The sequence below is a fragment of the Lucilia cuprina genome, chromosome 5, assembly GCF_022045245.1.
Source record: "Lucilia cuprina isolate Lc7/37 chromosome 5, ASM2204524v1, whole genome shotgun sequence".
NCBI lineage: Eukaryota > Metazoa > Arthropoda > Insecta > Diptera > Calliphoridae > Lucilia > Lucilia cuprina.
The window spans coordinates 26,940,119-26,967,604 of NC_060953.1; the positions used below are offsets into that span (position 1 = coordinate 26,940,119).

The 27,486-nt window shown below is 36.0% G+C and overlaps 1 protein-coding gene across 1 annotated transcript in view; it reads left to right on the plus strand.

Moving 5' to 3' along the window:
* Nucleotides 1-3,560: 3,560 nt before the first annotated feature.
* LOC111679326 (vacuolar protein sorting-associated protein 13D) overlaps nucleotides 3,561-27,486 on the plus strand; it is a 476,071-nt gene continuing 452,145 nt past the window's right edge. The window contains exon 1 of the mRNA XM_046952421.1: nucleotides 3,561-3,664. Coding sequence (XP_046808377.1) covers nucleotides 3,658-3,664 — 7 coding nt within the window. The 5' untranslated portion in view covers nucleotides 3,561-3,657. The remainder of the gene's footprint in view (nucleotides 3,665-27,486) is intronic.

Below are 27,486 nucleotides of genomic sequence, written 5' to 3' on the forward strand. Positions count from 1 at the left end.
TGCAAAGTCCAAAAAAGACCAGAAAACAGCATTCATAATTATATGATAATTTTATATACCTGAATAAATGCAACAAAAGAACAGAAAATCTAGAAATCTTTTACATATAACTGCCTTTTAACAATCTGTCCAACTTCAACATTCAAAACAAACCAAAAAATCGATCTCTTTTTCTTAATATTTTTGAGAATGAATTTTAAAAATGTTTGTTATAAAAATGATTTTAAAATGAATGTATTTTTTTAGAATTTAAATGAAATATATTGTCATCAAGAGAAATTATAATAAACTTTTAAGAAAAATTTTATAATTTAGTAACAAAATAAATAATTTTTTTAATTATTATGTATTTAGCACACCGGGCATTAGCTAGTATCTATATAAAAATGAATGTATGTGTGTATTTATATATGTATTTATGTATTTATGTATGTATGTATGTATGTATGTATGTATGTATGTATGTATGTATGTATGTATGTATGTATGTATGTATGTATGGATGTATGTATGTATGTATGTATGTATGTATGTATGTATGTATGTATGTATGTATGTATGTATGTATGTATGTATGTATGTATATATGTATGTATGTATGTATGTATGTATGTATGTATGTATGTATGTATGTATGTATGTATGTATGTATGTATGTTCTTCTTTTTACTTCAAAATTTCAAGAGGGCGAGGTGCCACGCCCACATTCAAAATAAATATTTAAAGTAGCACCTTCCATATAATTAATACAAAAATTCGTTATCTGGAAACTGTTAGAGTTAGAATCTTAAGATTTTGCACGAAGAACTTTAACATCCACATAAACATTTGGGTAATAAATTGGCGGACTACCAATTAGGAGCGTTGCACCTCCCAAAAGAAATTGACAAAAAATCGTTCATCTGAGAAACAGATAGAACTAGTATCTACAAATGTTGCACGAAGAACTTTAATATTCATCTGAACATTTTGGGTGAAAAAAGCGGACTTTCATTTGGGGGCTTGGAGACCCCATATGAATTAAATGGAACAATTCGTGTATCTTAGAAACTATTAAAGCTAGAAAATTTAAATTTTACATTAAGAACATTCATGTGAACATTTAGAGAAAATTGGGCGGACTTTGCATCTCCAATATGAATTAAATACAAAATTTCGTATATCTTGGAAACTATTATATTATTAAAATTTTTCATAGGTTACATTAAAATCTAAATTAATGTTTGGAAGAATTGAGGAACTTGCAATAATTTGCGTGGCATCCCCAATATGTAAAAATTATATCTGATATCGGAAAACTATTATAGTTATAATCTTCAAAATTGTAAAGTGTTTTTCTATTTACTTTTAGGGTAGCAAAGCACACTGGGTATATATAGTTACTTATACGATGTAATATTTTGGTGGAAATAAAAAGAAATTTTCGTCCCTAATAAAATTAAATATTCTTTGTGTTATTTATTTAAAATCTTTGGAAACTTGTTGAAGCTAAACAGTTACAAAAAGTATTATTATTTTACATACCAAATTTATGATATTTGGACGTAATAACTGTTGTACTTTAATGTTGCTTAATTTATTATTTTTTAGGTGCAGTATAAGGAAATTGTAAAGTGTATAACATATCTTCAAAGTATTAAACGGTTAAGGTCGTTTAAAATTTGCAGACCTAATAGTGAAATTGGAAAAAATGCTAAAATTTGGTGGAAATATGCAGCGACGTGCCACGGATTTCATTTTCGAAGTAGCGACGAAAAGTGGAAAATCGCTAAAGACAACATACGTTATATCAATATATATAAACGATTACTAATTAATCCAACAGAAAATATATCAAAAGATGATAAACAATTTAAAATGGAAATGGAAAAACTTCGATGTCTTGAAGAACTTAAATTTCTTAGGGAGATTAGTTGTAGAAATGTTTCTGCAAAAGGACTGATAATAAGAAATCGAAACTTAAACCAAGGCAAAGGTATTTTGTATCATTGGTTTCCCAATTGGCTTGGTTGGTATGGAAACACAACGACAAATGATGATAACTATGAAAAAATTGAGGATGATATTTTGATTGCAATAAAAGAAACTATTGAAAATGACTCATTTTCAAATCGAGATGCATTATTTGCCAATTTCACTTTTGCTCTTTCTGAGGGTAGGATATCTTTGATGTCAAAACAAATCCATAAAAATATGATTGCATTAGAAATGGAGTTCGAAAATCTTATATCATTTATAGAAATCAAACCAAAATTTAGTTCATATTGCGTAGGAATATCATTAGGTTCAGTGTGTCTAAATGATAAATTAACGGATATGACGGAATTTCCGTATATAATAAGACCGCAAACTCAAGATAATCAGAAATCTCTGTATAGTAATTTTATAGGATTTTTTACAAAAAAAGGTATCATAGACGGTGATGAACCTTGGTTTCAATTGCAATATGAAAAAAGTCCCGCTGAACATAAATCGGATTACAGATTAACAATTAACTCAAAAAGTCTTGATGTTGTTTATAATGAAAATACATTCAAATGGCTGTTATGCTTTTTCACTAGACCAATAAATGATCTAAAAGTAAATATGTATATAATTTCTGAAAAAGACCCTAACGAGTCTCGTTTGAAATTCTTCAAGAACTGGAAAAATGTACTTATGGGACAAAAGGTAAATTAATACACAAATAAATCAGTAACTATCGTTTTAATTTGGATATTGTACTTTTTATTCAGGATTATAGAAAAAATTGGTCATTTGAAATTGATATTTCTGCGCCCAGAATTATATGTGTCGATAATTTTAAGGATAAAAACTCATCAGTTTTTGTAATAGATTTTGGTCGATTTCAGCTTTTTAAAAATGAACGTAATACTGATAGTATTAGTTTATTTAAAAATAATCAAGACGGGGAAAGTGATGACGAACTTTTTATGACGCCATGTTCAACACCACCGGGATCAAAAGTGAGTCCATCAGATTCGCCAACGACAATTCCATCAATCGGGCACGAAACTTCACACATCTCCAAATTTATTATAAACAAAGACACTGGTTTAGAAAATACTATGTATGGTGAAATGTATGATAAATACATAATAAATCTTACAGATTTACAAGTGCTTGTATGTAAAAACCGAGAATGTGCTTATGCATGTTCTAAAACTTCATCTAACTTTCACTTACTAGATAAATTTAATATATCAATTCAGCTAGAAAGGCGAATTGTTAACACAACTGACCCAGAATTTCCTGCGATAACATTATTCGGAAATTTGCATAAAATCGTCGCACATGTTAATGAGCAAAAAATATCGGAAAGTTTAAGAATTCTAAATCAAATTACACTGGAGATATGCGAACCAAACAAAAACTCGGATGTAAATGAACCGTTCGATGAAATAAATTTTGACGATAATAACGAAATTAAGGAAAATACAAATACAACAATTTTCCAATTTGTAATTGGCCAGATGATTCTAGATGTTCAGTCCAGGGAGAAAAGCATAGCCGAACTGCAGATTATAGGCGCAAAAGCAGGAATTACAAAAAAAAGTGGAGAAATAAGTATTAATATGTCCGTTCATGGGTTCTTGTTAGTAGATGCCATCCAGTCTTTTGGCCACGATTTTGAGTTACTAATTGCGAGTCATCGACATGTTGAGTAAGTTTCCTTATCTATCTATCTATCTATCTATCTATCTATCTATCTATCTATCTATCTATCTATCTATCTATCTATCTATCTATCTATCTATCTATCTATCTATCTATCTATCTATCTATCTATCTATCTATCTATCTATCTATCTATCTATCTATCTATCTATCTATCTATCTATCTATCTATCTATCTATCTATCTATCTATCTATCTATCTATCTATCTATCTATCTATCTATCTATCTATCTATCTATCTATCTATCTATCTATCTATCTATCTATATATCTCTATTTAAGGAATAAAAATTTACAATATTTTTCATTCGAGTAGTTGACTAAAATTTAAAAGTTATATATGTACATAAATAAAACTGAATAACACTATTCGAGAAATATATATACATGAAAAAGACACCATATTTTTGAAAGGTGCTTCCGAGTATTACAAGAATAATTTATTGAAACATGCCAAACACCTACAAAATCTTCATATAAATTTCTCAGCGTATTTAAATGTGAAAGCTGAGGCCTTTATAATGATCTAAATGACGTTTAACGAATCTGGAGAAATATGTACAGTGTCTCTCATAAGTATTCGAATTTAGGTATAATATAAAAAGAAACTAAATTTAATAACATATTTTGTATGCTAAATTAATAAATTAATTTGTTAAATTCTCAGGACAGCCCTTAGCTTTGATATCACGCTTTTGAAAACTTTAAAAATTCACATTTACTTAAATTAATTTAGCTTGATTTATAAATAGTCCATAAAATTACCTCACAAAAGTATACGAATCTGTATTTCATATTTGACTATATTATACGAAACACAAAAATTAGAATCGAATGTTTTTTTGCTAAAAGTTGTTTTATGGGGTAACAACCGAATGGATATATTTTTGGACCATTTGCTTCACAATTTTGGTGCATTTGTACCATCTTTTCATATAATATCATTAAAATTACGATTTTTGAAATATTTACCATTTTTTCTCTTTTTCCTTTTGTTATAAGGATTTGTTTTTAAACATTCCATGATATATTTTTGGTATTGTTCTTCTGTTTCTAATTGAATTATCTGGATCTTAAATCCCTTTTCTAGTGGTACGAAATCGATATTACGGATCGATATTTTCCGACAAAGTTGGCTAGTATATATAATTGTAGATATTAGCATTAATATATTTTAATTTTTCAAGACATCGTAGCGGTGTACAATTCCAAAACATGCCTTAATAAAACGTCATCGTATACAGTAGATTTTAGTTTTTACTACTCATAACATTCACGATTATGTTGCCCATTACAACAACACTGTATGTAAAAAATTTTGGGCTTATTTTGATCATAGTAGATAATATTTAAACATATATTAATATTTTTGAGTTGGACCATAATGATATGGTGACATTCAGCCTAGAGGCCATTGGTTATAAAAAGAATGATTCCACTATATTGAATGGCGTTTCTTCGAAGCATCCTTTAGTGTTATAAACTTCCACAATATATACATCTGATATCTAAAACAATATATAGAAGACAAGTTTCCCCGAAAATTTTTATGGACTTTTTTAAATTTACCATCCTTTCCCTGTCATCTATATCAAGGTTCGAACCCAGTCTAGCTAGTTCGTCCGCAACCTCATTGCCCTGCACATTACAGTACCCTGGCACCCAACACAATCTAATGACAAATAGTCTCATAATGTCCCTCAGGGCATTTCTACAATCCACAACTAGGCGCGAATGTACCGTGTGGCAACCCAATGCTCTAAGAGCAGCTTGGCTATCAACATAAACTGTCACAACCGACCCCGGATCGATATGATTCCTTATCAGTTCCGTCGCTTTCCAGATCGCTAGGATCTCTGCTTGGAAGACATTACATTCGTCAGGGAGTCGGAAAGACCGTTTTATGTTGATATCAGCGATATAGACCTGTTAGTGAAAACTGCTTACCCACCAAACAGTCTATCGGGTACAAGCCAATCATCCCTAGTTGGAAATTCTATCAAAGGTGTTTCCCTGAAGTCTAGGGTCGTGATATCATAATCCGTAATTCCATGAGGGAAATTACCTTGATCAAGCAGACCTACTTCGTACAACATTTTTGTATGATTGCCGCGCGAAGGTTTCACTAACGAAGACTCGTAGAGTCTTAGTAGATTCCTAGCCGCCACACCCGCTACAAAATGTTCTATAGGTGACAGGTTCAGAATGATGTCCAATGCCGCTTGCGGAGTACTTCTAATGGCACCAGTGATGCCAATGGAGGCACACCTTTGAGCTTTATTGAGCAACTTCCTGTAGCTGTCCTTTCTCAATGTCTCCCACCAAACAATACAACCATAAGTTAGAAAAGGCCTGAAATTTTCCTTTAACCAGTATCACCACGTCGTCTGCATAGGCAGCTATCTTCCTACCCTTAGATTCAAATAGCCTTAGGATACCGTTAACCGCTAGTAGCCACAGAAGAGGAGATAAAACACCCCCTGTGGTGTCCCCCTGGTAACCCTTCTCCTGATACAATGATCCCTAGAATAGTGTTAATAATTCTGCTGCTGAACTCCGAGCTCTATAAGCGACTCCCTAATAGCCTCAATCCTTATATTATTGAAGGCTCCCTCAATATCCAAAAACGTAGCCAGAGTATAATACTTATTCTTCAAGCCGTGCTCAACACAACTTACCACCTCATGCTGTGCACTCTTAACAGATTTACCCTTAAGATAGGCATGCTGAGCGCCACTAATGAGTCAAGTATCAATATTGCTCCTTAGATGTAGTTCTATCAGTCTCTCAAGTGTCTTCAAAAGAAAAGAAGACAGGCCGATAGGTCTAAAATATTTTGGTTTTGAGTGGCTTGCCTTACCGGCCTTGGGTATGAAAATAACCCTAACCTCCCTCCATCTCTTTGGTAAATACCTACTACCAAGGCATCTCCTAAATATCTTCAGCAGAAGAGATATAGCATCATGAGGTAAGTTCTTTAGTAGAGCTGGAAATATGTCATCCGGCCCGGGTGACTTAAAAGGATCGAATGAATTAACCGCCCATACTAGCTTTTCTCTAGTGACTATCTCCTCTATGCAACTGTAGGGCTACTTGACGCCACAGACTCGAAGTCCCGTTGGTCGTCAAACACATCTACATTTGTGAGACAACCAGGAAAATGTGTCTCCATTTCCAGAGCTAGGGTCTCAGAGCTAGACTCAGTCCATGAGTTATCACTCCTTTGTATACACCCTATGACCTTAGGGTCCTTAGATAATATCCGTCGGAATCTTGATAACTCGTTGACATTGTCTATGGATTCACAGTATTGAGACCATGAATTCCTTTTAGCCCGCTTTAGATCCGCTTTATACCCATTGAAACACAATGAATAGGGTTAACTATGGGCAATAAAATCCAACCTAAATCTAAAACTAGTATTTATCTGTTTTACTTGAAAATATTTTAAAAACGAATGCAATAATTTTTTAAACTGAAAGCTTTATATATCTAACATGAACTTTGCAAAATAATTTTTATATAAATTGCAAAAAATAGTTTTTTGCCAATTACAGCAAATCTTTAAATTGGTATTTCTTAAAAATTTTTTCGTAACTTCAGGCTGCAAAGACGCACACTTGGGTCCTGTTGGTCCCTTTGTGATACCTGTAAAGATAGTGAAATATAAAAGAAAGAGAGTAGAGGAAGATAGTTTAGGATTAAGTTATAGAAGAGAAATTGAAGTGGAGGAGAAGATTGAAAGGTCTGTCCTTGTGGACTGGTGAGTGCCTTAATTATGGCTAGATGGTCCTAAAACCAGTTACTGTGCCTGATGAAGGCATTTATATTATCCAGTCCTAGACTGGATAGTTCTGACAAATCATCAAATAGTCGTTTTCCCAGATATACGGTTCGAGTATCTGCTAGCGAAGGGCATTGACAGAGAAGATGTTCAATAGATTCTTCGTCCTCTTCGTCTTGACAACTTCTACAGAAGTCGTTGTGGGGAATTCCAAGTCTTCTTGCATGGTTTCCCACTAAGATATGCCCCGTAATGACAGCAACAAGGTTGCTGATATGAGGGCGGTTTAGTTGCAGAAGATATGACGTGCGTTTACTGACCAAATTTGGCCATATCTTCCTGGTATTGATACAAGTTGGTTCATTTCGCCATCTTGTCTGATAAATTTCAAAGAACTTTCCATCTATTATGGTCTTGCAGGCTTTTAGCGGTATTCCGCGAAAGATGTCTATGTCCCTGTCGGACATTGAGGCTCCAAGTTTCGCTAATTCATCAGCGATATAGTTGCCAGTCAAATCCCCGTGTCCCCGTGCCCATTTGAGCACGATTATTGAATGTTTCGCCATCCTGTTTAAGGATGCCCGGCATTCCTGGACTAGTTTAGATGTAGTATATACACCAATCAGGGATTTGATAGCAGCTTTGCTATCGGTGCAAATTTGAATATGTCTGTTTGATATTCTGTAGTACCAAAGCCAATTTGCTGCCCTTTTTATGGCTGATAGTTCAGCCTGTAGTGGACTACAATTATGTCACCTCCCACTTGTTCCCCTTTTTTTAGAACCATCTGTATATACTAGGAGGGTTCTTGGGGAACTAATCTCCTCCAGTGAAGAGTTTTCGGATATTGTGTATCCGAAGTCCCTGTGGAGAAAAGTTTTGGGTGTACAATAATCAATATTGCCCGGGAGGAAAGATGTTTTCTCGATAATAGCCGCATGGCCGTATGGCCTGTGTGTCCACGCATTTATGGCATCGAGTCTGAGGGCAGTGATGAGTGCCTGTTTTCTGGCTATCAGATCCGTTGGGATCCAATTAAGCATTGCGAATAGAGATTTAGTGGAAGTTGTTCTCAGTGCTCCTGTTATAAGGATTGTTATCCTTCTTAATACCTTATCAAGAAGTATACAATTTGAGTTGTTGTCCAGTGCTTTCCACCAGACAACAGCCCCGTAAAAGAGAATAGGTTTAATAACCGCTTCATGGATCCAATTTACCAGTTTGGGATTTAGTCCCCATCTTTTGCCATTGGCCTTCTTGCAAATGTACATTGCCATTAAGGCTTTATTTACCCTGGCTGCGATGTTCTCTTTCCATGATAGTTTACTATCAAGTATCACCCCTAGGTATTTCGCACTGTTCGAAAGTGAGAGTACGTCTCCGTTTAGTCGAGGTAGGGTAAAATTTCCGATCTTGTATTTTCTGGTGTAGAGTACAAGTTCGGTTTTACTAGGGTTTACGCTCAAACCACTATCAACGCTCCATTTACTTAGTAGATTGAGTGCTGATTCGAGTCTTTGAGATATCGTATTCAGATGGAAACCTGATACTGCTACCGCAACGTCATCCGCATATGCGACAGTCTTGTATCTTTGGGTGTCCAATTTCATTAGTAGGCAGTTTATGGCCACATTCCATAAAAGTGGTGATAGGACTCCACCTTGAGGTGACCCCTGATTGCCATTCTTTGAATATATGCCATTCCCATGTTAGAACGGATAATCCTATATTGAAGAAGGTCTTTTATGAATTTAATCACTGATGTCTCAATACCAAGCTCTTCTAGAGCTGATATGATGATGTCGGGTTTGATGTTGTTAAAGGCTCCTTCTATGTCCAGAAAGGCCACTAACGTGTTTTCACCAAATTCCAAGGACTTTTCTATATGTCCCACTAATGAGTGTATGGCCGTCTCAACTGATTTGCCTTTGGTGTAGGCATGTTGTGAGGGAGATAGGAGCATAGGATCTATTGACGATCTTATGTGGACGTCAATGATTCTCTCTAGAGTTTTAAGCAGAAACGATGATAGACTTATGGGCCTATAATCCTTTGCCTTAGTATGCGAGGTTTTTCCTCCTTTGGGGATAAACGTCACATTGCCTTTGGTCCATTGTTCTGGTACGTAAGACCATGTAAGACAGGCTTGAAATATTTCAAGTAGCCATGGTATAACTAATTCTGCATTATGCAGGTCAGCTGGAATTAGGCCGTCCGGACCCGGTGACTTATATGGGTTAAAGCTGTTTATTGCCCATTTTATCAATCCCTCGTCTATAGTGATCGGGGTTTGACAATACGTTTGTGGTCTTTCCATTTTAGTGCCCAATGGTAAGTTACCTGGAAAATGAGTATCCATTATTTTCTGTATGGATTCTTGTCCACACGTTGTCCACTCACCGTCTTGCTTTTGGATGTAGCCTTGAACGGTTTGTGATTTAGACAGGATTTTCAAAAACGACTTGTCTCTGAAGAGCTTTCGATGCTACCACAGAAGCTTCTCCATGAGCAGCGTTTAGCATTCCTAACCTGATTCTTAATTTTATTCAATGAGGCTTTATATGTGGACCATTCACCTGATCGTTTGGCCTCATTGAAAAGTATGCGACATTTATTCCTAGTATTTGCTATTTCCGAGGACCACCAAGGAGGTTTACTTTTACCCTTTGGTATCGAAGGTTTGCATGTTGTTGTTGTTGTAACAGCTCGACTGTGGTCGATAGTTCTTTCCTGGGGAAAAAACTTTCGTTGATACAGCTGTCGCTGGGTTGACAATCTTTGGCCGAGTATGACTCTGGTCGTTCCGGAGCGAAGATCCAATTGTCGTGTGAACGAAAGTTTGCATGTTCTTCTTGTTGCTTGTTTAAGAGAGCGTGTAAGGTTGTCTACAGCTCTGTCAATATCTGCTGTATTGTTTATTTCCGGCGTATTTTGAAGAAGACTTGTCAGGATTCGGTTTTGTTCTTCCCATCTTGTTTTTCTGCTGTTTAGAAAGGGAGTTCTCCTTTCCTGTGTTTTTTCTATCGAGAATACGAGATATCTATGTTCTGAAAAGGAACAATCTTCCGATACTTTCCAGTTTCGGATTATGTGCGAATGACTTGTATTTACAAGCGTTATGTCCAGTACCTCTTGTCTATTTGCAACTACAAATGTAGGTTCTGAACCTCTATTTACTACTTCAAGATTATGGTTTAAAATGAAGTCTAGTACAAACTCACCTCGTGTGTTGATGTTGGTGCTACCCCATAGTGTATGGTGTGCATTTGCATCTGCGCCTATAATAACAGGGATGCGTTTTCCGTTTGCTGCACTTACTGCCCTGACGACCGTGTTACTTGGCGGGGGTCTGTCTGGTCGTGCGCTAAATAGCAGGAGAGGATCCACATTGTGGATACCTCTGTTTCCCATGCTGCTGTTACTGTATCTTCATCACTGTAATCAGATAGAATGAAGATATTTAGGGTGCCTTTAGCAAGTATGCAATATCTAATGTTACCTGTGCCTTTTGCGTATAGTATTTTATAGCCTTTTACGTTGATTCCAAGTATGTTGCCGTTATGGGTCCACGGCTCTTGGATCAACGCTATATCCTCCCCTTGATATCCAAGGTGGAGGTGTAATGCAGCCGAAGCTGCTTTAGAGTGGTGAAGGTTCACTTGGATCACCTTCATCTTGGTCAGGGTCGTAGACGATTGTGATGTCGGCGTCTTCTGGGTCTGCTTTTAGAAGCTCGTCTTCGTCAATCACTTCGCCCTGGCTGTCAAATAGATTCCCAATCAAGTCTGTACTTGATTGGGCGTCCATTTGTTCGTCAGAGCTAGTGGTATCGTCTACCTTCCTTCCGTCCGTGCTTACCGGTTTGGGGTCTAGTTTGTCGTCACCCCGGTAGACGCGCAGCTTGATACTATCAAATCCGTAGTATACTTTGCCTTGCTTCTCTCGGAGTAACGGCAACGATTCCTTGTTAAGGACCACGACCGCCTTTCTGTTAGCACCTTCAGGTTCGGTGACCTTGACTACCTTCCAATTGTGGGTAGGTAGATCAGGGTTTCCGCTCTGAAGGTACGCCAGAATCGCCTCTGGTTCGTGTGGTTCCGCCGGAATAACCGTGATTGATCTTGGTCTGCGAGGTATCTCACTAACGGGGATCACGTCAAGTTTCGCGCCGGGCCACACTTCCCTATAGACGTAACCGCCAACCTAAGCAGGTTTGCTGAGCGCTCGTTCGTGCACGCCAGCAGTTTGATGTGGCCTTGGTACCAGCCAGCATCATCATTCTGCGGAGATGGACCGGAATTCTCTTTGAGAATTTTCTAATACACCTTCAGCATTTTTAGACGGATTATCAACCATTTGTCCTGGGAGATAGCTCCGTCGTTGACACTCTTGTCAACAATGGCCCTAACTAGCGGGTTTTCAGCAACTTCGCTGTAGGGTCTATTGACTATACGAGTCTCGAACTGCTTTTGACGTTTAGTCTTCGGCTGTGGGACTGCCTGGAGAGCATGTTCTTCCTCCGATCGCTGCCGTTTAGGCCCTGCAGATGTAGCTTGGTCCGCTGCATCTGAGGTTGTAGGAGGGTTAGAACACTCCTGCTGAGCCAGTGGGGTTTTAGCCCAATCTAGGGACGATTTTTCGTCCTTGGTAAGCGCATCGACCGACTTGACTCCAAGTCGCTCGACTAAACGCATGGCGGCACGCCTTTGAACAAAAGTCTTCCTAGATGGATCTTTGCGACTAGGGGGGTTTTCGTTAGCCGAGAGGGTGGTTGAGGGAGCATTTGTTGGACCCGACATCGAGTTCGACGATCCAACCTGTCCAGAAGTCGCGGGGGTCACTGCTTGGTCCGCAGTGCCCGAGGCAGGGGTGTTTGTTGGCGTACCAGCTAAGGCTTGTGCAGCTGATGAGGTGCTTGCCACTACGGACAAGATTTCCTCGCTGCGTTTAGTCGTGCTATCACCAGAAGGTTGGATAGCAGGCTGTTTGCAGTCCACCAGTTTAGGTTTCCTCAACTGGTTTTCCACGGGTTTTTTTGTTGTTTGTTTGTTTATTTTTTGTTTTTTCCATGTGATTCCCACAAGTAGGCGCGTAATGGGTGGACGACCCACGCAGGGACGGCGTACGAGGGCTAGGCTAAGCATTACAACCGATCCGTGCCCTTGCATCGGAGGGGAGCTGTTATCGACTAGTCCTCTTTAACCACTAACTAGCCATTCAGGTTCTCGGCACTGCTTCCAACCACCTTAACCTTACAAGTGGGGGATATGGGAAGGGGTTATTGGGATTGGATTGAAGAGGGATAAAACTGGGTAGATTGGGAAAATATGGGAATGGGGTTGACAGTTTTGGTCCGCGGATTTGTGCATGGGGAACAGGAGGAGTCCTGTTATCATTTATGACCGTCTGTTATCAGATGTATCATAAATCATAACAGCACTCTATCATCTCTTTGCATATCAGTAGACCATTTGTCAAAAATGTATCCACTGATATCATAAAAAGATTGTCCTGATTCATGCACTCATCTAGATATGACAGACTAGTTAGACCATTTGTCAAAAAATGTATCTAGTCAGGTCTGCCTTATCTCGAGCTAGCATCATCGATTTTGACCATTATGTCCAATGTGTCGAAAAAGACCATGCTTAGCTCCCCCTATCCGCCACCTGGGACGCGTCCGATGGGAGATCTGACAAATCCACACGGATTCGTAAGTAGTAACGTTAAAATAATATTCGAATATTCGATTAATCGACAGAAATTATTTGAATTACTCTTTATTCTAAATTTGCTATTCGTTTGAATAAATGCAAAAACTTTTTGGATCACAGAAGAGGAAGTTGAAAAAGATGCTTCAGGAAATCATTGTCAATCCCACAACACTCCAAAGGAAAAAATCACACTTTCTCACAAGATCTGAGCAAAGAGGATCAGATCTCCCGAGAAGTTGACAACTGAGAATAAACAGAAGAAAAAGAGGTCCCCGTCTCCAAATACACAGTCGAAGACAAGCCATACTTCACTTAAAGAAATCTAAAGTCAGAGTCTTCCGAATAAGGGTGACAGCATCAAGTCAGATATTCCGAAGACGTCGGAGTAATCAACCTCGAAGGTCCCAAAAATGAAGAAGGAGAAGCTGGTTGATGGTTGAAAAGGAAAACAGAAGCCATCATTAAGACAATCTCTGCTATGCAACTTACTGTATACTGGAAATGATTGGAGGTCACATGGAGTGGAAAAATGGGGTGTCTTTCACAGAAAAAACCTGAGGTAACTCTGTAATAAGTATCGAGCATAACTAAGTTACTAAGTTAGCAAATTACCACTAACTCCACAGAATAAAGTCCGAGGCTCTTTCCAAAATTGGGAAGGCGCCAAGCTGAAAGAGCTGTCAAAACAAGCCCCCAGATGGACACTAAATCATATAAAACGGTACCCAAAGCATTATTAGCAACTACTGGTAATGTTGAGGCGTCAAATCCTAAAAGCGAGGAAGTTACCACTTACTCGCCAGAAGACAGTGCTTTCCAAAGTATGGAAATTGTCGATTAAATAGACTGCTATTCCTGTGCTATGATAAACACCGTAGTGCAAACTGCATTAATGACGTATCGAAGATAACAAATTCCTATCCAAAACTCATGTCCAACCGGAATCTATGATCGATGACACAGACAGGAGAATGGAGGATTTGGAGGTGACACTCTCATTTTCCATCCATCGAATAACATAGATGAACCGATATTGAAGAAAGGGAAGGCTAACACGGAAATAGTTATTACATCTGACATGGTTTAGGTGGTAATCAAGAGCATTGCTCAATATAAAGCTGCAGGCCCAGATGACATTTTCTTGACACTTTTCCAGAAGGTTTGTCATAGATATTCAATATGCTTGAAATTGACATATACCCCAGTTTAATGGCAGAATGCAATGGTAATATTTATATCCAAACCAGGAAAACTAGCCAAGTCCTATCGACCATCCTACTAAAACCTTGTAACGGATAGTCAATAGTATGTTTAAAAGCGGTGTACCACACAAATACCTTAAATATGAGCAGAATGCAGGTCTTAGTCCTACTATGACAAATTAGCTTTATAAAAGTGTAATTAGACCAGCTGTGGCGCCATGTGTACTACTTCAACCGATATGAAAAACAACATAATTTACAAACAAGGAATAACTTGCAAAAACTCTTACACTTTAAAAATTTTTCAGAAATATATTTATAATTTTAAATAATATAAGTTTGATAAATAATTATGTAATCAAGTCTAAATATATCACAAACACATAGTTTTGTAATAAATAATTTTATATACAGTCATATTTATTAAGACATACTAAACATTTATGTATGCTTCTTATTAAAAGCCCATAAACCCAATTAAAAATTCATCATAGCCCAAATTTGTGCCTCGACAGAAATTCCCATTTTTTTGGTTTTTGTTTTTGGATGGTTTTTTGTATAATTATATGTGTTTAGGAAAAAAGATGGGGTTTTAATCAGCTCTATCTAAAGGAATAGTATCCCAGCAAAAAAAGTGTGGAAAAAATGTAGTATTTTCATCACAAAAAGTAATCCAAACTGCTTCAGATTCGGTTGAAACACATATGAATTTTATATTAGCGTGTCATTGGAGGGATGTTGTTAATTTTTGGCAGCTCTGAACTACATCTAATCAGAGTTTTAGAAGCGGTAAAAATCAGATATTTGGATGTAAAAAATAAAACAAATTCTCCTAATGACACGCTTATGAAATTTTCACTGGTTTTTCACCAAACCTAAATGTACTTCAAATGTGTTATTAGTAATAACTTTTCTATATCTCTTTTCTTACTTTTAACTGGGGTTTCATTTGTAAGGAAATATTTGGTTTATAAAAGTGAATAGTATGTAATCGCAAAGTATGTAATATATTTTTTGGGATAGGAATGATTTTTTGTTGCATATTACAAATGGAGAGTCGAAATTTGCTTTCAATTCGAAGCATATATAAATTTTCAGTATGTCTAAATAAATATGACTATGTCTGTATAATGAAGAACATACATCATATATATTGTAGTGCTCCAAAAAACTAAGTTGCGAATTTTGAACGCCCCCTCCTTCTAGAATTGTTCTCTGGGTTGTAAAACTATTTCATACAAAAAATTAGGCCTCTGAAGTTTCTAAGTGCAAAATATATTTTTCAAATTAGGCCATTTAGTAATAAATATTGAACTTTATATATATGCACAGAATAAGCATTTCAGAAAGATATAAAACACTTTAAAAACTTTTAAAGTTATTGCAAATTCCCCAGGCCATTACAGCACATAAATTCGAAATGTGACAAAAAGTGTTCGACCGAACGTTCGGGGACGGGTTCGGAGTTCGGTAAAAATTGATGTTCGGCCAATGTTCGGCGAAATTTTGACCGAAAGCCGAACTTTTTATAAAATGTTTATCATATTTTTACACAATCAAAAAGTTTTAAAAGTGCAGAAAATATGTTTACAGACGTAGAATAAATTTCCGATATACATGGGTATAAAACACCTTTTTAGCTGTTTGTTTTTTTCGGTTGATTTGAAAAACTGTTAACCAGAAAGTGAATAAAAAGCTAGGAAAAGTGAAACATTTAATTTAAATTATCTATATTATATAATTTTTATTTTTTTAGCAACTGTAATTTTATTGATTCGATAAAATTAATTTTGATTTTGATATTTATTTAAAACGAAATTTTGATCAACTTGGGTCAGAATATGTTATACATACAATATTATGATAAATACAAAAATATCATGATGAAATATTTTGAAGGTATTTAATCATAATAGGATATTTTAAAATTGTTACAATAACGATATGTTAGTTTAGGTTGATAGGAGGATGCATACTATATCAAATCCGAAGAAATACACCTTGGCCACTATCGGGCCTGTTGTGCGCTCCAATTCATGAAAAAAAAATTGTTCACTGAATGTATTATTTTTCAGAAACTCAGTTTTCTGGACGTAATTTCTAATGTTAAGAATGTTATTTCCGGAATAACATCACTTCCAAGATAGTTGGATCTAACTTCGACGAATGCCTGACAGTGGCAAAGAAAGTGCTCCACAGTATCACTGTCTTCTCCACATACTCTACATTCGTCTGAATCCACACTTACAATTTTGTATAGATGTGAACGTAATCCTGTGTGTCCACTCAGAATACGTATTTCTCGCCTTGCTTTCATCAGGGTCACCCCAGAGAATCTTTGTGGTTCTACCCACCGTTTCATTATTCCAAGAGGCCTTATGGGATTCTCAATATTTTTAATTCGGCTTTTGTTGCGTCGAATGGTTTTGCGTTTGTCAGCTTAACTATATCGAGCTCCCTTCCCTTTAAAGCTATTACATTCGCCCTTTCGTTGTCGACTACTCCCGAGTAGCCTGGTGCCCATATGATGTAAACCTTACCTCTAGGAGAGTATTCAGTTAAAGCTTTCTTACAATCCAATACGGTCTTAGATTTAATTCTATCACCTGATATCGCCCTAATTGCCTTCTGGCTGTCGGTAAATATGAAAGTGAATGAATGTGTATAACCTTCCAATGTGTCCAGTATTCAGTGATGACGTGTCCTATAACCGTTTTTGGCCAGTTCGCCTAAAGTAAAGAGCCGTTCGGCTGTACGCGCCGCCTCATATCTTATATATGTTTTAATGGGTGGAATATCTAGCAACGTTTCCGCAGCAGTTTGTAAGCTGAACTCCCTGTAGTAGTTTGATATTACACTTTTTGTCCAAATATATCCACCAGATTATTGAAGCATAAACTAGAATTGGTTTAATTACACTTTTATAAAGCCAATTTGTTATAGGAGGACTAAGACCCCATTTCATTCATATGGTTCTCCTACATATCGCCCAGCACCGATGTGCTTTGTTGATCCTATCCTCTATGTGGTGTCACCATTTTAATTTCCGGTCAAGTATTACACCTAAATACTTAACTTTGTCTGTCACCGGTATCTTCTTGCCCAAGTTCAGCTATATGTAGAAATTTTTATCTTTCATGTGAAAAGACAGATTTCCGTCTTCGCCGGGTTAACATTGAGGCCTCTCAGTTAAGCCCAGCTCAATATCTGTGACAGATGTACAGAAACCAATCCCGCCTCCATCTGCAAAAGTGCCGGGAAAATGCCATCCGCCCTGCAGCTTTATAGGGAGCAAAGCTCTTGATTGCCCCTTTGACCATGTCAGATGTAATTACTATTTCCCTGTTTCCCTCCCCTTCCTCTAATATCGGTTCATCTATGTTATTCGATATACCGGGTGGGAAATAAGAGTCCATTAGGAATTTCATTGTGTCCTCCATATCCTCAAGCCTTCTGCCCGTGTCATCGATCATAGATTCATGTTGGACATGAATTTTAGATAGGAATTTTTATCTTCGATACGTCATTTACGATATTTACCTTTTCATAGAAAAGTTTCAAGGAGTCTCGTTTGGCTTTTCCCCTGCGATTGGTGTTTGTACTACCCCAAGCTATATGGTGCGAGTTTGCATCACAACCTATTACAATTTTCTTATTTTTCCCTTGTGCTCTTCAAAGAGTTTCAACAGATCCGACGTTGGTAGTAGTGTCGGAGAATCGAAAGGCAAGTAAACAGATGCAAGGAATATGTTGCCACGACCTTGCTTCAGCACCGTTGCATCCGATGTTGATAATATTGTTGAGAGGAGAAAACATAAGTTCTTGTGACATAAGTTACATGTTCTCGGGCGAGACCCTGTTCATTGAGAAAAGTTGAAAATTTACGTGATTTAATCCAGAAGCCAGGTTGCGAATCGTCCAAGGTTCCTGCATTAAAGTTATATGTATTTTACCTGTGTTAATTTTAGCCATCAGAGCGTTGGTAGCTGTCTCGCTTCGATAGAGGTTTATTTGGATAACCTCAATCATGGTCATCCATTAAACTGTTTTCCATAGAGTTGGTGGTCACCTCCTCGCTCTTTGGATTTGACTCCTCCGGGTAGCCTGAAGTGGCTATTAATGCAGTGGGTACTATTGATGCCTCTGCAGTGTCCTTATTAGGCATAGGAATAGCAGTATTTTTAATAGACACATTTTCAATTCTGGAGAGTACTGCTGTTCAGTCTAATAGCTGGTGAGTGATTTCCTCCCCGCTTTTAGGATTTGACTCCGCAACATTGCCAGTACTGGCTAATGATGCTTTGGGTAATGTCTTAGGTGTTTTAGTATCCTTGTCGGGGCCGGTTTTGACAGCCCTTTCAATCGGCGCCTTCCCAATTTTGGAAAGGGCAACTACACTTTCTTCTGGCGAGTTATTGGTAAACTCCTCGATTTAAGGATTTGACTCCTCAACGTTATCTGTAGTGGATACTGATGCTGTGGTCTTAAGTTTTTTAGTGTCCTTTTCGATGCTTGTTGTAACAGCCCTTCCAATCGCACCTTCCCAATTTTGAATATTACAGCATTAGAGGCGAACTTTTTCGTAAGATGGCGGCTCTCCTTCTCTCCTCCGTCTAGCTTCTCCTTCCTCATTTTTTAGGGCTTCTTTTGAGATACCCTTACCTTTTAGGTTGATTTCGCCGACGTGTTCGTCTTCAGTATATCTCTCTTGGCGTTGTCACCCATACTCACAGGATTCTCACTTGAGGTTCCTGTGAGTGAAAAATGGTTTGGCTTCGACTGTGTATTAGAAGAAGGGAAGCTCTTTTTCTTCTTAGGTTTATTCTCAGTTGTCAATTCCTCGGAAGACCTGATCCTATTTGCCTCAGATCTTGTGAGTGAGTCCGATTTTTCCTTTGGAGTGTCGTGGGATTTACTAACTATGATTTCCTGAAGCATCTTTTTCAACTTCATCTGTGCTCCAGATAGTCTTTTCTTAGTAAGAGGTAGTTAAGCTATGCTTAACTACCTCTTAACTTACCTCTTTCACCATTTCTCTACTTTATCCTTTTTGGGATTTGCTATAATGGTATTATTATCATCTAAGGATTCAGAGTCGGAGCTCTCTCCGAGTACATCCTTCTCTTTCACCCCTATATTTTTGCCAGTGGCATGCTGTACACTTGACACCTTGTCCGCCACGGAGGCTAAGGTACCCACCTCCGTAGTAGTATTTTGCTCACGATTGCAGGATGACGACGACTCATGACTCGCAAGTAGAGCAACACTTGCCACCGATGCTGGGTTATTTAGCCCTGCACCGTAACTTTTATCTTTTTATTTTTATTTTCCATATTTGTTTTTTCCAGTTTTTTGGTCCGCGGGGAATATAATATTCCCAGGTGGTGGACAATCTGCCCTCCCTCAACTTAAGTGAAATTAATGCTGGGAGAGGATAGATGGTCCATCACCACCCTCTATCCGCCACCCGGGGACGCGCTCGGTAGGGAAAAATTTGAAATCTCCCCCGAGAACGATATCTTAAGACGACAATCATAATTTTAACCACAACAATGTTTTTTCCTCTGCGTGCTCTTACAAAGAATTTTATCATTGTCAATAAATCGTTTAAAAACCAAAAATAAAAGTTTATTAAAAATTACTCACTCTCTGGAATTCGGAATTAGTTGATAATTAACCCAATTGCTGATTAAAGACCCTCTACAAAAAAATCCTCCGAATGTTCATATTTTGGTTTTAAATGTTATAAATTTCTTACTTTTTAATCATAAATGCGTTTTTTATTTAAGAAAGTTTGTGTTGACCGAACTATGAAAACCGAACAAAGTTCGGGTTCGGCCGAACATTCAATTTTACCGAAATTTGTTCGGTACCGAACGAAATTTTGAGTTCGGTCGGACTCTAGTGACAAAAAAATGTACTTATTTTTGAGATGTATTCTAACAAAACATTTTATATTTTAAATATATTAACAATTACACGAATAATAGTTCTCGGCCAGTACGAGTTTAAACGATCTAAGTTATGTCAATACCACTCTAATACGTTCCTCGTTTGCAACGGGTGGTTGACGACCTCCCAGTATTATGGTATTGCAGAGGATTTTGTAGGTGATATTTTTAAATTTCTCGAATGGAATAAACTGGAAAGATCACAAAGGTAACTGTTTATCCAACCGAAAAGGTCATCAATACTATTGCCCGTGGCCAATATCAAGCAGTCAGCGGCGTAAGATATTATCTGGACGCCGTTCGGGGGTGTTGGAAGTTTAGACATGTAGAAATTAAACAGGATCGGCGGAAAAACTCCACAATGAGACTCCACAAGCGGCTTGACAAACATACTTTTTTCATTTCTACACACACTACACAAACATTGCTAGTACAAACGCCGATTTTTTTACGTTTTTGTAGACTTGCAAAGATACAGATGTAAATTTTTCTTCGAAATATAAATTTTGTAAAAAATTGGTTATTTATGAATATAAACAATACAAACGGTTTGACAAATATTCAATATGTTTGTGTAAAAATCGAAATTTTTTAATTTTTGTACAAGCAAACCGCAAGTATTTGTACAAACACGAAACACCCTCATACACTACACAACAGGCTTGCACTAACGTAAAATACTAGTATATTTGTCAATCCGCTTGTGTAGTCTATTTGGCCCTTAATTCTACTGTCGTCCGCACATGCAATTCACTAGCCATTTCTTGGTGCTGTCAGAGACACTAGATGCTAGAATATCTCTGAAGAGACTGGCGTGATTGACCGTATCAAACGCCTTTGATAGGTCGAGTGCCACTGTGCTCGGAATCCATGTTGATGATCTGCTGTATGAAGGTGTTGTTGTAATTCCGGGAGGAGTAGTGCCTCAAGTGCCTTGGCAATTGGAGACAGGAGCGAGATAGGCCTGTAAGATTCTCCCTTGTTTGCACTTTTCCCTGGCTTCTTCAAGAGAACAACGGGTATTATAAGGGTTGACATCGACAAATTGAGGACTTTTGTAAGGTTCCAAATTTTTCAGCATCATCATGGATATACCGTCTGGGCCAATAGCTTTCGATGGCTTAGCATATCTGATGACCTTCGTAACCTCGCTCGTAGTAAAAATAATATGGTCTGTCACCGTCTCGAAGATCGTGTACCTTCCTTACGATGCTTTTTTTCGACTTGTCTCTGTCGGGGTGCTCTATAAATTGACGTACAAAATAGTTCGAGCAGCGCTTGGGGTCGGATATGGTGTTTCCATTGAAGGATATCGCGACCCTATTTGGCTGGTTCCGCTTGTAGTCGTTAACCAACTTGCTGATCTCCCGGTTGAGCTGTTAAATTCTGGGATCGCTTGGGTTGGTTCTTCGGATTTCGTCTTGCTCATCTGCTAATTCCGCTGTTGCTGGGAAATTTGGTCTTATAAGCGAGATTCTACCAGCAAGTATTTTACGAGCAGCGGCAGTGAGGACGATTTTCCGGAATTCCCTTTCTGCGTATAGTTTAAGAGCCCAGCACTACAAACTGCTTTATCTGGAAAGCTCGTGCAACTACCCATAATTCTGGTGGGGCATCGTCATTCACTGTGCAAAACGTGGAGTGGTCATCCCCGAGATTCGAGTGCCAGAGCTCGTGATGATCATTGAAGTCTCCCATCATGACACGGTCATCACCTTCCAGGAGGGATTTGATGTCAGGGTGATAGCCTGCAGGTAAGCTATTGACTGGCGGAATGTGCACGTTGTGCAGCTCAATTTCAGCAGAATCTGACTTAACTGCAATCCCCTGATGCTCCCTGTATGGATTTGGGTTATTAAGATCAGGCGAAATGAGTTTGTACTGCACAGAGTTGAGTACGATGAATGCGATGCCTCCACCACCAATCCTTGTGTGATCCATTCGCAAGATGTTGTAATTATTACAACGCTGTAATTGGCAGCTGGACGTTAATTTGGTTTCTTGGATCGCTGTGATCTGGACTTTATGATGCTGCATAAAGTGAGTTAGCTCTCTGATCTTACTAAGGAGGCCGTTACAATTAAAATATATATATATATATATATATATATATATTATATATATAATATATATATATATATATATATATATATATATATATATATATATATATATATATATATATATATAAATATATATATATATATATAAATATTTAGTAATATATAAATAATATATATATATATAATATATATATATATATATATATATATATATCCCTCCACCACCATCAGTGGTGATAGAGAGTATATATCAGTTTGTCATTCCGTTTGTAACACTAAGAAATATTCATCTAAGACCCAACAAAGTCTATATATTCTTGATCCTTATGAAATTCTGAGTCGATCTAGATATGTCCGTCTGTCCGTCTGTATGAAACACGCTCAAGTTAAAACGAAGCAATGAAACTCCACAAAATTCACTCAAAATATTCATTGTTATCCTAAGCAGTTTGGTATTGAAAATCAGCAAGATCGATGAAATAGTATTAGAGTTATTAGTAAAAATTTAAGACAACCTCGAAAAAATGGCGATTTTTTACATATTTATTTGTATTTTTTACAAAAACTATTGCAGATGAATTGAATTTTGTCAGAGATACGTCTATTGGTGCCAGAATTAACATTGTAAAAAATCGTAAAAATCGGTTCATAATACAAATGTACGTATTCCCGGAAACTGTTTTTATTGTTAATAACTCCCGTTACAATATCGATATCTTCACAAAATTTAACAAATTAAAGTTTTATGTCAATACAATTCATATCAAGGAAAAATTTTCCATCGGTCCACAATTGGTCATAGCTCCCATATAAGGTCCCTTCCCGAAAATCACTTAAACGCTCAAAACTCATTAAATAATTAAGATATTTATACAAAATTTGCTACATATATTACTTTTATATACATAAATGTTACCGTAAAATTTTCATCCGATCGGTCCACAATTGGTCATAGCTTCTATACAAGGTCATAACCCGCTACCTAATTAAGATATTTATACTAAATTTGGTACAAATATAATTTTTGTCTACATAAATGTTACCGTAAAATTTTCTTCCGATCGGTCCACAATTGCTCATAGCTCCTATACAACGTCTCCTCCCGAAAATCACTTAAACGCTCAGAACTCGCTATCTAATTAAGATATTTATACAAATTTTTAGCACAAATATTACTTTTGTATACATAAATGTTACCGTAACATTTTTTACGATCGGTCTACAATTGGTCATAGCTTCTATACAAGATCCCCTCCCGAAAATCACTTAAAAGCTCATAACTCGCTACCTAATTAAATTATTTATACAAAATTTGGCAGAAATATAGTTTTTATCTACATAAATATTACCGTAAAATTTTTTCCGATCGGTCCGCAATTGGTGGTCATAGCTCCAATACAAGGTTCCTTCCCGAAAATTACTTAAACGCACATAACTCATTATCTAATTAAGATATTTATACTAAATTTGGCACAAATATAATTTTTGTCTACATAAATGTTACCGTAACATTTTTTCCGATCGGTCCACAATTGGTCATAGCTTCCAGACAAGGTTCCGTCCCCAAAATCACTTAAACGCACATAACTCTTTACCTAATTAAGATATTTATATAAAATTTGGCACAAATATAATTTTTATCTACATAAATGTTACCGTACAATTTTCTTCCGATCGGTCCACTATTGGTCATAGGTCCTATACAAGGTCCCCTCCCGAAAGTCACAGAAACGCTCATAACTCGCTACCTAATTAAGATATTTATACAAAATTTATCACAAATATTACTTTTGTATACATAAATGTTACCGTAACATTTTTTTCGATCGGTCTACAATTGGTCATAGCTCCTGTACAAGATCCCCTCCCGAAAATCACTTAAAAGTTCATAACTCGCTACCTAATTAAATTATTTATACAAAATTTGGCACAAATATAATTTTTATCTACATAAATGTTACCGTACAATTTTCTTCCGATCGGTCCACTATTGGTCATAGGTCCTATACAAGGTCCCCTCCCGAAAGTCACAGAAACGCTCATAACTCGCTACCTAATTAAGATATTTATACAAAATTTATCACAAATATTACTTTTGTATACATAAATGTTACCGTAACATTTTTTTCGATCGGTCTACAATTGGTCATAGCTCCTGTACAAGATCCCCTCCCGAAAATCACTTAAAAGTTCATAACTCGCTACCTAATTAAATTATTTATACAAAATTTGGCACAAATATAATTTTTATCTACATAAATGTTACCGTAAAATTTTTTCCGATCGGTCTACAATTGGTCATAGCTCCTGTACAAGGTCCCCTCCCGAAAATCACTTTAACGCTCTTAACTCGCTTCCTAATTAAGATATCTATACAAAATTTACTGCTAATGTTACTTTATATACATAAATGTTTTTTCCGATCGGTCTACAAGTGCTCATAGCTGCCCAAAAGTCGCTTCAACGACTATAACTCATTACCTAGTTAAGATATTTATATAAAATTTGGCAAAAATATCACATTTATAGAATGTAACCGTAAGTTTTTTCCGTTTGAACCACAATTTGTCATATACCTAACTCATTATCTAGGATAGAATTGTTACTTTTATGCATATAAATGTCATTGTAAAATTTTGATCAATCCACAATTGGTCATAGCTCCCGAACAAGGTTCTCTTTAGAAAAATACTTAAATGCATGAACTTATTGCCAAACAATGATATCCATGCAAAATTTGGCACAAATGTTACTTTTATATACAGAAAATATACTTGAAATTTGTTTAACGATCATCCAAAATTGTTCGTTCATTTTCAAAAATTACGTAAACACTTTTTAAACATTACCAAATAGAGTTTTTAAAAAATAAACTTTTTTACTTTAGAAATGTTACTCTCAATTTCTTTATCCGATCGTTTCATCGAAAGCCATTTACACAGTATTAATCTAGTTGCATTATCATAACTATAATTATAAACAATTATCTCCTTATTCATGAAGATATTAGTCGCTTATTTTATGTTTAGTATGCAAATTTTTCAAACAAAATTTCTAAAATAAACCTTTAATAACTCTATTAACCATTTTACTCACATGCAAATTATTAAATATCGTTAATAACATATAAAAGAAAATGGTGTTTGTAATGTTCTTTCTATTAAAAATATGAGAAAACTTATTTTCACAACTATTGCACCAAATAAAAAATTATTAATATTAAAGTAGCTGGTGGAGGGTATTTAAGATTCGGCACGGCCGAATATATCACTTTAACTTGTTCCCCTTTCTGATTTATGTTTCAAAAAATACATATTAATGCTTTCCAAGAGTCGTTGTCATAAAAAGGCGTAATTGCATCAAAAAATGTATCAAAAATACAAATATTTCCTTTGCAATTTAATTTGTCAAATATATTGATATTTATAAATTCAAAATTCACACAAATTCCAAAACTTCATATCATTTAAGGATTACACAACAAAATTCGTTCCTTTTATATGTAAATTTTTAAGTATTTAAATAGAAATTATTTTTGTTTCTTCATTTCAAAAAAATAATAATTTTATCGCGTTCCGTATTTCGTCCTTTTTTGATTTTTGGAATAATGATATAACCAATTGAAACTTCTAAGTAAATATATATTGCTGTTTAAAATTTCTTAAAGTCGACCCAGCCATTTAGGTGTGGACCTTTTGAAAAACACGAAACTCCCCTTTTTATCCATTTAAATTTATTTTTTCTATAATATATCTTTTGGCTGATTACAGCTAAATACTTCCGAAATATTTGCATATTTCCGAAAATGTACCTAAACTACACATAATTACCCGTTAAGTTTGAATTACCCACATGTCTGTTAGTTTTGACCAAACTTTCAAGGGTGACGACGGTTTCTCACTATTACATAACTTTTGATTTTAGACTCTATCATAGATGTAAATTGATGTGAAAATAAGGTGATTTCCATCAAACAAGTGCTAGGCAAATTCAGATAAAAACAAATTTTTCATGTACGTTGTTTTGCGTTTCATTTCATGAAAATTTTTGGTAAAATTTCGCGTTTTGTATTGCAAAAGTTTACTCTTGCAAAGGTTTTGTTAATGATTTTACTTCTTTTTTTCTTTTAATTTATTGGGATAATTTTTGTAGTAGCAGTAGTTATAAATCAGTAGCAGAAGAAATAGTTCTAAATAAAACATAAACTACAAATTGGGTAGTAGCTTAAAAATATAAATAATTTTATTGCTACTTTTAATAAGTAGCAATAGAAATCTTTAATACTAGTTGATCGTTCTATTGCTACCAAATAATTGAGGTTCTATTGCTACCAAATAATTGAGCAATAGAAATCTTTGCTACTAGCTGATCGTTTTATTGCTACCAAATAATTGAGGTAGTAATAGAAAAAATTGAAAACTTCGACGACAAAAAATAAACTAACAAATAAACATAACCCAACGGGAAAAAGGTTCAGTAAAGGGGCATTCTTCTGTAGACACTTGTACATCCAGCCGTTTAAATTTTACATGCTTACTTAATAAGTCCCGTATATGGTCTACCGTTGGATGCTTTTTAGAAGATTACCAGTCGAAGGATTGGTTAAATGTCCTTATAATGAGTTATATTAATAATCATATTGACTTATTCATTAGAACTTTAAAAAAATTGTATTAAGCAAATGTTCATACAACATTTGACACATAACACCGTCCAACAATATTTTGCACACACGAAATATTTATGTTGAGTTTTATTTCAATTGCGACATATTGAAGAAAAACTAATTTTCTGAAAGTGGGCTAGAGTCAAATAGAGATTAAAGGCCTGCTCAAGACAACAATAATGCAACAATTTGTTAAACAAATATCGTGTAAGCCATCATAAGCACACGAAATTTTTAAACAAATCGTCGCACTATTGTTGTCTAGTGCAGTCCTTTAATATGTATATCATAAAATTAAGAGGAGAGATTTATGTTTACTTTAATATCACAATGTGTAATTGGTAGATATTTTGTCTGAAAACTGTCAATTTAACGTTAGGATAAAAAATTAACAGACATTGAGATAATGGGTATAGGTAATTGGTAT